The following is an 11,248-nucleotide window of genomic DNA, read 5'->3' as shown; positions in this document are numbered from 1 at the left end:
CGTCTCAAAAAAAAAAAGTCACAAAGAAATCTAAACTTAGGTCTTGCTAAGTTTCCCCCAGTTATTATGAGATCATACCCTTTATGTCCTATCATATTTCTCCACAACTGTCTACTCTTCATCAAACCTACTACAAAACACACTAACACTTATCTGTTTCTTTGGGTCTTCATTTCAATATGAAGACTCCTGTACCACGTAAAACATATTAAATAAATTTGATGGTTTTGTCTTCCTCTTTTTTTCTTTTCTTTTCTTTTCTTTTTTTTTTTTTTGTGGAGACAGGCTCTTGCTCTCTCATCCAGGCTGGAGTGCAGTGACGCGATCTTGGCTCACTGCAACCTCCACCTTCCAGGCTCAGGTGATCCTCCCACTTCAGCCTCCCGAGTAGCTGAGACTACAGGCACACACTACCACATCCAGCTAATTTTTTTGTTGTTTTTTTAGAGATGAGGTTTGTTTGTTGGTTTGTTTTAGAACAGCTCAGCAAAATAAAATTCCTGTTTATTGTTGGACAACATTGTTTCACACATACATCAAACAGGCCAAAAAAAAATAAACAGCAACTTCATAGACAAAAAAGGAAAAAAAAGAAACCTTTTATCTTTGGCCTTTTTAACCATCTCATACAAACCAACTACTTATAGTACAGCTAAGTACATACACAAAAAAGTTACTGGAATGCTCGGAATAAGATGGTTTTTCTGTTGTCATTTTTGCATTTTTTACAAGTTTTTTTTTTCTCCTTTGAGATTATAATGAACATGGTCACACCACAAGTAAAGTCAGAAGTAGGACAGAACGCTCCAAAGGCTGGTTTGGTCATCCGAGATCATTAAAAATGGCTGACCCTAACAATATGTACAAAAATATAAAATGTAAATAAAAAATACAAACAAATTTCCTTTTTAAAGCACTTTTAAGAAAAAAAAAGCAGGGCCTTGGAAGTTTTGGTTCTTTTTTCCTCCCCTGTTGCAAATTCTCATGGTTTGGGTTGGGTGGTGGAGAGCGCGTGTCATCTGCGGGTGGCACTGCCCTCGGTGGGCGGGCGGGCCTCTCTACTCGAAGGTGACCACGTTTAGATTCTGAGACGGGAAGTGGAGGGTGAATAGGTCACGGCGGCCTTTTTTTTTTAGTTTAACTTTTCCTTTTTTGCTGTCTGGTCATCCTCGTCGGTCTTCTGCTTCTTGGTATCGACATCGTCATCCTCATCATCTTCAGCTGCCCGCTTGCCTGTAGCTGACTCAGCTCCCTCATCTTCATCTCCATCCTCTTCCTCACCATCACCTTCCTCCTCCTCTTCCTCCCCACCTTCTTCCTCTTCTTCATCTACCTCGTTGTCAGCCTCCGGCTCCCCATTTTCCTCATTAGCATTCCCGTTAGCAGGGGCGTCTCTTCCATTTTCCGCCTCTTCCACAACTTCCTTCTTCTCCTTTAAGTCCTTGGTGGTGATTTCGGAGCTGGTGTCTACGGCTGCGTCTGACATGGTGGGGCACGCCGGTGATGCGATGCCGGGGATTAAAAAGAAAGCGAGAGTTCAGGGACTCTGGCGATAAAGCTGCCGGAGTCCGCGGCGGCGGAGGAGGCGCGCGGCGGAGGCGGCTGCGGCGAGCAAGGAGGCTGACGAGGAACAATGCAAAGATGGCTTTTCAGAGCAGCCAGTGGGGAGATGAGGTTTTACCATGTTGCCTAGGCTGGTCTTGAACTCCTGGGCTCAAGCAATCTGCCCACCTCAGCCTCCCAAAGTGCTGGGATTACAGGTGTGAGCTACTATGCCTGGCCAAAAAATCTACTTATTTATAGCTCCATCCCCACCCCATTTGGTTGTTTGTAACAAAGTTATATCTTTATCCATGTTCCCTGAAACATAAACTAATAATTATGTTAAACACATTAGAATTTTAAATTATGTAGAAAACAATGTGGAGGCCGGGTGCGGTGGCTCATGCCTGTAATTCCAGCACTTTGGGAGGCTGAGGTGGGCGGATCACCCAAGGTCAGGAGTTTGAGACCAGCCTGGCCAACATGGTGAAACTCCATCTGTACTAAAAATACAAAAATTAGCTGGGCGTGATGGCGCACACCTGTAATCCCAGCTACTCAGGAGGCTGAGGCAGGAGAATCGCTTGAACCCAGGAGGTGGAGGTTGCAGTGAGCCGAGATCATGCCACTGCACTCCAGCCTGGGTGACAGAGTGAGACTCTGTCAAAAGAAAAAAAAAAGTGCTGGGTGCGGGGGCTCATGTCGGAAATTCCAGCACTTTTGGGAGGCCGAGGCAGGCAGATCATGAGGTTAGGAGATTGAGACCATCCTGGGTAACACAGTGAAACTCCGTCTCTACTAAAAATACAAAAAATTAGCCAGGTGTGGTGGCATGTGTCTGTAGTCCCAGCTACTCGGGAGGTTGAGGCAGGAGAGTCGCTTAAACCTGGGAGGCGGAGGTTGCAGTGAGCCGAGATTGCGCCATTGCACTCCAGCCTGGACGACAGAGTGACTGTCTCAAAAAAAAAAAAAAAAAAAGTGTAGAAAACAAAAAGTAGAGTTACAAACCCTTGTCCAAATAATACTAGCTTTGGTTGAGGCATGGTGGCTCATGCCTGTAATCCTAGCACTTTGAGAGGCCAAGGCAGGCAGATCACCTGTTTGCAACCAGGCTGGCCAACATAGTGAAACCCTGTCTCTACTAAAAATACAAAAATTAGCCAGGCATGGTGGTGCACACCTGTAATCCCAGTTACTTGGGAGGCTGAGGCATAAGAATTGCTTGACCCCTCCAGGAGACAGAGGTTGCAGTGGGCTGAGATCGTGCCACTGTACTCCAGCCTGGACAACAGGGCAAGACTCTGTCTCAAAACAATAATAATAATACTAGCTTCGGTAGTGGCCTATGTATTTACCTTCATTGAGATCTTTATTTCTTCAAATGACTTTAGTTACTGTCAAGAGTCCTTTAATTTCACCCTGCAGAGGTGACCTAGTCTAACAAACTCAATCAACTTTTGTTTATCTGGGAATTAATTTCCCCCTCATTTTGAAAGATAATTGATATGTTTTGGCTGTGTCCCCCCCACACAAATCTCATCTTGAATTGTAGTTCCCATAATCCCCACCTGTCATGAGAGGGACCTGGTGGGAGGTAATTGAATCACAGGAGCAGTTTCCCCCATGCTATTCCCGTGATAGTAAGTTCTCACGAGATCTGATGGTTTTATAAGGGGCTTTCCCCTTTGCTTGGCTCTCATTTTTCTCCTGCTGCCACGTGAAGGAGGACATGTTTGTTTCCCCTTATGCCATGAGTATAAGTTTCCTGAGGCCTCCCCAGCCATACTGAACTGTGAGTCAATTAAACCTCTTTCCTTTATAAATTACCCAGTCTTGGGTATGTCCTTATAGCAGAGTGAGAACAAGCTAATACAATAGTTTTGCTGAATATAGGATTCTTGGTTGACACATTTTTTTTGTTTTTTTTGTTTTTGTTTTTTTCTTTTAGCATTTTGAATATATTGGCTCATTGCCTTTGGCATCCAAAGTTTTTGATGAAAAATCTGCTGATGATCTAAGGGTTCCTTGTATGTGATGAGTCAATTCCCTCATCCTACTTTCAGGATTATCTGTCATTGTCTTTCAGGCATTTGATTATAATGTGCCTCGGGGTAGGCCTCTTTCAGTTCATTGTGCTTGGAATTCATTGAGCTTCTTGGATATTTACATTCATATCTTTCCTCAAATTTGTAATGTTTGCAGCCATTATTTCTTCATGTATTCTCTGTGCCTCTTTGTCTCTCTCTCTCCTTTCCTCTGGAACTCACATAATGCTTGTGTTGGGCAGCTTGATAATGTCTCACAACTCCCTTAGGCTCTGTTCACTTTTCTTCAGACTTTTTCTTTCTGTTCCTCAGACTTGATAATTTCCACTGTCTTATTGATAGAGGCAGGAGACAGAGAAATCCTAGGCAGATGGGCAGGTCCCCAGTGAAACCCCACATTCAAGCCAAAGAAAGTTTAAAGCCTGAGGCCAAGCTACAAGTCAAATTCACAGTTTGGATTGAGAACTGTCTTCCGGTTTCGTGTGCTTTCCTTTGATTGATCCCTACCCTTAACCTATTTTACATATACCTACCCTTCCCTAATTGTTTTTACACTGTGCCCACCTTTCACTGGTGCCTTGGTTTTAACCTTTCTTGCATACTCACAAACCAGGAAGCATGCACTTCCTTATCCTGTGCCTATAAAAATCCCAGATTCAGCCACACTGAGAGAGACAACCTGACTTCAGGAGAGACAATCCGACCTTCCCACCCGCTTTCCACTGACAACTGTTTCTTCACTCAATAAAATTATCTGTCTTTACCACCCTTTAATTGTCAGTGTGACCTCATTCTTCTTGGACGCAGGACAAGAGCTTGGGACTTACTGAATGTGGGTGGCCAGAAAGGCTGTAACACTGGCCCTCTGCCCTCAACGGTGGAGGGCAGCTTCCCCACATGATAGAAGCAGTGGCGGGGCCAAGCTGGTCCTGGAGCCACGCCAGTTCTGGAGCCCTGGGTCAGGGAGGGGCAAGAATCTGACTGAGCTGTTAACATGCTGCCGTCCATCAGGCTGTGGACAGTGGAACTAAAAGAGCTAATTAGCACACTAACACCCCTTCTGGGGATTTGGGGTCATGGGGCACCCCTGCTTGGGCACTGTTGCGATCCCCTTAGGGCAACATACCTGGTCTGGCCGTGGGGCCTGCATAGAGCTTGCTCTTGTGTTGGCACTTGGAGCAACCAGCCAAGCCCTGCACTCGCTTGCCCATGTGCTCCCTCCTACCAGGGGCTGAGCACAGCAGGCCGAGGTGTTGGGTGCCCCTGCTGCAAGCCCAGCAAAGGGGCCAAGAGAAATCCTGCGTCATTATGTTCAAGTTTCCTGATTCTTTTTTTTTTTTTTTTGAGATGGAGTCTCGCTCTGTCACCCAGGCTGGAGTGCAGTGGTGTGATCTTGGCTCACTGCAGGCTCCACCCCCTGGGGTTCACGCCATTCTCCTGCCTCAGCCTCCCGAGTAGCTGGGACTACAGGCGCCCGCCACCTCGCCTGGCTAATTTTTTGTATTTTTAGTAGAGACGGTGTTTCACCGTGTTAGCCAGGATGGTCTTGATCTCCTGACCTCGTGATCTGCTCGCCTCAGCCGCCCAAAGTGCTGGGATTACAGGCATGAGCCACCCTGCCCAGCCAAGTTTCCTGATTCTTTCTTCTGCTTTCTCAAATCTGTCTTTAAATTTGTTTAGTGAATTTTTTATTTCAGTAATTGTACTTTCAGCTTTCAAAATTTCTTTTTGTTTTCTTTTTAGGTTGCTTGTCTCTTTATTGATATTTCTATTTTGTCCATACGCTATTTACATTATTTTTTTTACTTTCTCCACATGTTCCTTTTGTTCTTTTTTGAGAATCTTTAAGACAGTTGTTTGAAAGCCTTTCTCTAGTAGATTTGCCACCAGATCTTTTTCAGAGAGTTTCTGTTGATTTTTTTCCTTTGGGTCATACTTTCCTATTTCTTTGTATGCTTTGATTTTTTGTTGTTGTTGAAAACATAGACATTTGAATCTAATAATATGGTAACTGTGGAAATCAGATTAATCCCCTTCCCCAGGGCTTGCTATTTTGTGGTTTGGGTTTGTGTGGTTTTGATTTTTAATTGTTGTACACTGTCTCTGTACCAAGGATCACCCTGAGGTATAAACTTAAGTCTTCTGAGGTCTTTTCTGAGTCTGTGCCTCTCTTTGGATATGCAAGGTCAATTTCATATTTTTCCCCCAAATACAGTTGCTTTTGAAAATCCTAGTCTCATTTTCTGGCTCCCCAAATGGGAAAAGGAGAAAAATGAAAAGGAGAAAAAGAGGGCAGAGGCCTTTTAAATTTCCTGGGAGTCACTTCAGCTGGAGGAGGAGGGGCTTGTAGTCATGGGGAGAGGTGTAATGGGTCAGACTGACAAACAATGGCTGCCACCTCTTTACCTGCACCTCTTTGATCCGAGCGGGAGTCAGCAATCAGTGCACAGATCCCTGATATTTGGAGAACAGGGTTCTTTTTTTGCACTCTGCTTACCACAAGCTGTGTGCAAACTGCTCCAGGAACAGGTGCACCATTGCTTGCCATGGGACTGGAGTTGGGGGTTAGGTAGCTGGTATTGTGCTAAGAGCTGAAATTGATTAAATTAACTGTAGTTTACCTGTCGAAGCTTTTGCCTGGAAGTTGCAAACCTTTAATAGACTTCAGAGTTCCAAAATAGTTATTTCAGATTGATTCTGTCTGAGTTATTGTTGTCTAGGTGGGAGACAGATTTCTAGTGTTTCCTACTCCACCATCTTCCCAGAATCCTTTCCTATCATTTGTGTATTTATTTATTTATTGGGAGATGGAGTCTCGCTCTGTCACCCGGGCTGGAGTCTTGCTCTGTTGCCTGGGCTGGAGTGCAGTGGCACAATCTTGGCTCACTGCAACCTCTGCCTCCCAGGTTCAAGCCATCCTCTTGCCTCAGCCTCCTATGTAGCTAGGATTACAGGCATGCACCACCATGCACGGCTAATTTTTGTATTTTTAGTAGTGATGGGGTTTCACCATGTTGGCCAGGCTGGTCTCGAACTCCTGACCTCAGGTGATCCACCCACTTCAGCCTCCCAAAGTTGGGGGATTACAGGCAAGAGCCACCGCAACCTGGCCTCATTTGTGTTTTTATTGTCATAAGTTTTACTTCTGCATGTTGTAAATGCCATAATAAACTATTATTATTTTGCTTTAAACAATTGTATTTTAAATGTAAAGAAAAATACTTTTATTTATCTGCATATTTATTATGCTTGATGCTCCTTATTCCTTTGTAGAGATCTGACTTTCCATCTGCTATAATTTTCCTTCAGGCTGAGAGTTTCCTTTGGTATGTCTTCTACTCTTAGTCTGCTCATGACACATTCTACTTTTCAAAATTTTGAAAACATTCTGAAAATATCTTCGTATTTTCTCCTTTTTTCTGATCAGTCAAGCTAGCGGTTTTATTGATATGCTCAACAAACCAGCTTTTAGGTTTGTAGATTTTTTTCACTATTTCTTGTTTTCTATTTCTTGAATTCCCTTTCTCATGCCTACTCTGGATTTGCCTTTTCTAGTTTAAGGTATAAGCTGAAGTCATCAGTTAGTGACCATTCTTTTCTAATGTAGCTATTTAGTGCTTTAAAGTTTCCTTTGCTAAAGTGAAGCACTAAGTACTACCTTAGTGCCTCTCAGAATTTCTAGTATGCTGTGCTTTCATTTTTAAGTTAAAAATACTTCTAATTTCCCTTTTGATTTGTGCTTTGACCCATGGGTAATTTAGACAGGTTTTATTTAGTTTCCAAACATTTGAGGGATTTTCCAGATATCTTTGTTATTGATTTCAAATTTATTTACAGTGTGGTCAACAAACATTCTTTAAATTACTTTAATCCTTTTAAATTTATTGAGATTTATGGTCCAGAAGATAGTTCAGTGTTTTAAATGTCCATGTGCACCTGAAAAGAATGTTTTTTTCTGCTGTTGTTGGTTTTAATGCTCCAAGTTTTCAAATCTGTACTATGCTTACTGATTTTCTGTCTACTGGTTTTATCAATCATTGAGAGATGTTGAAATCTCCAGCTATAATTGTGAAACATTTTTGTATATTGCTCCCTGCAATTCTATTAGTTTTTGCTTTATGTATTTTGAGGCTGTTACTAGATGCATAACATTAGGATTGTTATGTCCTTTGATGAATTGACTCCTTTACTATTATTAAATGACATTCTTTATCCCTGGTGTATTAGTCCATTTTGCATTGCTGTAAAGGAATACCTGGGACTGAGTGATTTATAAAGAAAGAGGTTTATTTTGACTCACAGTTCTGCAGACTGTACAAGAAGCACAGTGCTGGCATCTGCTTCCAGTGAGGGTCTCAGGAAGTTTACAATCATGGCAGAAGGGGAAGGGGGAGTAGGCGTGTCACATGAAAGAGGGAACAAGAGAGAAGGGGAAAATTCCAGACTCTTTAACAACCAGATCTTGTGTGAACGCATTACTTCAGGGATCCCTCCCATTCATGAGGGATCTGCCCCTGTGACCAAAACAACTCCCACGAGGCCCATCTCCAAAATTGGGAATCATATTTCAACATGTGATTTGGAGGGGACAAACATCCAAACTATATCACCTGGTAACGTTATTTGCTTTGAATCTACTTGGATTGATATTAACGTAGCCACTCCATTTTCCTTTGACAGGTGTTATGGTACATCTTTCCATCCTTTGCCTTTTTTTTTTTTTTCTTTTGACAGGGTCTCCCTCTGTCACCCAGTCACCCAGGCTGTAGTGCAGTGACATGAACGTGGTTCACTGCAGCCTCGACCTCCTGAGCTCCAGTGAGCCTCCCTCCTCAGCCTCCCAAGAAGCTGGGACTACAGGCATGTGCCACCACACAATTTTTGTGTGTTTTTGTAGAGATGAGGTTTTGTCAAGTTGCCTAGGCTGGTCTTGAACTCCTGGACACAAGCAGTCCATCCACCTTGGCCTCCCAAAGCATCCATCCTTTTGCCTAAGACTGTTCATGTCTTTGTATTTAAAGTTTTTTTTTTTGGAAGATGTGTATAAAGTTGGTCTTTCTAATCCAATTTGATAATCTCTGCCATTTAATTGGAATATCTATATCATTGCATTTATTGTGATTATTGATATGGTTGAGTTTAATAGACCACTCGCTGTTTTCTTTCTGTCTCATCTGTCCTTTTCTGCCTTGTTATGGATTATTTTTCGTGATTCCATTTTACCTCCATTGTTGGCTTATTAGCTATACATTTTGTATAAGTTTGTGTGTGTGTGTGTGTGTTTTAGGAGTTGATTTTGGGTTTAGAGTATACATTTTTAACTTACCACAGTCTCTCTCTTTTTTTTTTTGAGACAGAGTCTCACTCTGTCACCCAGGCTGGAGTGCAGTGGCGCAATCTTTGCTCACTGCAAACTTCACCTCCCAGGTTCAAGCGATCTTCCCACCTCAGCCTCCTGAGCAGCTGGGATTGCAGGTGTGCACCACCATTCCTGGCTAATTTTTGTATTTTCAGTAGAGATGGGGTTTCACCAGGTTGGCCAGGCTGGTCTCGAACTCCTGACCTCAGGTGATCCACCTGCCTCTGCCTCTGGAAGTGCTGCATTACAGGTGTGAGCCACTGCACCTGGCCCAGTCTACTTTCAAGTGAAATTGTACACTTCACATATAATGTGGATCTGTACAATTACACTTCCATTTCTGTCTCCCACCCTCCATACTATTATTCTTATACATTTTAATCTACATTATAAACCCCATAACACATTATTATTTTTTCTTTTAAATAGTATATTATCTTTTAATTAAAAATTCTTTATATTTACCCACATTTTATCATTTCTAGTGCTTTTTTTTCAGATACAGATTTCTATTTGGAATAATTTGGCTTCTACCAAAGGAATTTATTTAATATTTATTATAGTTCAGGTCTGCTGATAAGGAATTCTTTTAGGTTTTATACATCTCAAAAAATCTCTATTTTCCCTACATTTTAAAATCATCTTTTGGCTGAGTATAGAATTCTGCATTTATAGTTGTGTGTGTGTGTGTGTGTGTGTGTGTGTGTGTGTGTGTGTGTGTGTCTTGATACTTTAGAGAAGTTACTGTTTCTTTTGTGTTAGTCCCCAAGAAGTTTGCTGTCATTTTAATTTTTCTTTCTCTGCATATAATATGCCTTTTTCTCTGCTTGCTTGGAAGACTTTTTTTTTTTCTTTATCACTGGTTTTGAGCAATTTATGGTGTGCCTTGGCATAGTTTTCTCCCTGTCCCTGTTTTTGGTGCTTGGCATTTGTAGAATTTCTTGGTTCTGTGGGTTTATAGTTTTCATTAAATTTGGAAAATCTTCACTTCAATTAGACCTATATTAGGCCATTCATTAGAAGTCATTCCACAATTTGCTATTGCTGTTTTTTCCCTCAATCTGATTTTTCTGTTTTTTATTTTGGATCTATTGCTATGTCTTCAAGTTTACCTATCCATTCTTCTATGATGTCTAATCTGCTATTAATCCAATCCAGCATGTTTTTCATGTCAGATGTTATAGATTTCATCTCTAGAACTTTGGTTTGAGTCATACTTATAAGTTCTATGTGTACTTTGCATGTTATCTTTCTTCTGGCTTATTGAACATGTGGAATACAGTTATAATAGTTCTAATGTCTAACAGTTCTATCATCTGTAACATTCTAGCTTTCCTGATTTTTCTTCTCATGATGGATTGCATTTTGCTGCTTTTTTGCATGCCTTATAATTTTTTATCAGAAGCTAGACATTGTGAATATTACCTTGTTGGATGCTGGATATTTTGATTATTCTATAGATATCCTTGCGTTTGTTCTAGAACACAGCTCAGTTATTTGGTAACAGTTTAATCCTTTAAGTTTTTGCTCTTAATCTTTAGGTTGTGCAGAACCAGAGAGTGCTTAGTCTAGGGCTAATTTTTGCCACTTCTGAGACAAAATTGTTTTGTGGATTCTACCTATTGCCAAAATAGGCAGTATTCACGGCCTTGTGTAGGCTTTGGAGAGCGTTCCCTTTAATATTTTCAGGTGGTTCTTCCCCATGCCTTGGGTAATTTCTTCATGCACATGTTTTGATCAGTATTCATCTGAATACCTAAGGGGAAATATCTGCAGGTCTCTGGAGCTTTGTGTGCCTCTCTCTTTCATCCTTTATCAGACTTGCAAACTTCAGCTGCTCTGACCTTTCTGGACTCCTAGCTCTATCCTCTCTACTCAGGGAGCTGGTGAACTCTGCGTGGGTTCCCCTCTCTCCAGCATGACCTAGAAACTCTTTGCATGCAGTACTCTAGGGCAAACATAGGACTCACTTAGAGTCTCATCTCTCAGGGACCAGTTCTCTAAAAGGAGACTCCTAGCCAGACGCGGTGGCTCACGCCTGTAATCCCAGCACTTTGGGAGGCTGAGGCGGGCAGATCACGAGGTCAGGAGATCGAGACCATCCTGGCTAACACAGTGAAACCCCGTCTCTACTAAAAATACAAAAAAAAAAAAAAAAAAAAAAAATTACCTAATGTCCAATGCCTTGAAAATCATTCTCATCTATAGTGTCTTTTTTTTTTTTTTAGTTGTTTCAAGCAGGAGATTAAATCTCATTAGTTACTTCATCTTGACCACAAGCCGTAGATGATATTGGAAACAC

The 11,248-nt window shown here is 41.8% G+C and overlaps 1 protein-coding gene and 1 non-coding gene across 2 annotated transcripts; both read right to left on the bottom strand.

Moving 5' to 3' along the window:
• Positions 1 to 487: 487 nt before the first annotated feature.
• Positions 488 to 1,654, bottom strand: LOC129136605 (prothymosin alpha-like). Its single transcript, XM_054664084.1, has one exon. The coding sequence runs from the start codon at positions 1,484 to 1,486 to the stop codon at positions 1,133 to 1,135; it is 354 nt and encodes a 117-aa protein (XP_054520059.1). The 5' UTR covers positions 1,487 to 1,654; the 3' UTR covers positions 488 to 1,132.
• On the bottom strand, positions 613 to 696 carry MIR1244-6 (microRNA 1244-6). The gene has a single exon (NR_035595.1). It is a non-coding gene; the product is annotated as a microRNA 1244-6 (primary transcript).
• Positions 1,655 to 11,248: the final 9,594 nt, after the last annotated feature.

The sequence above is a fragment of the Pan troglodytes genome, chromosome 10, assembly GCF_028858775.2.
Source record: "Pan troglodytes isolate AG18354 chromosome 10, NHGRI_mPanTro3-v2.0_pri, whole genome shotgun sequence".
Classification (NCBI taxonomy): Eukaryota; Metazoa; Chordata; class Mammalia; order Primates; family Hominidae; genus Pan; species Pan troglodytes.
The sequence above is the reverse complement of the archived record's forward strand: the minus strand, read 5'-3'. Positions and strand labels throughout refer to the sequence as shown.

Excerpts from the sequence above, each read along its gene's own strand:
- LOC129136605 (XM_054664084.1), bottom strand. The coding sequence starts at position 1,486 with ATGTCAGACGCAGCCGTAGACACCAGCTCCGAAATCACCACCAAGGAC.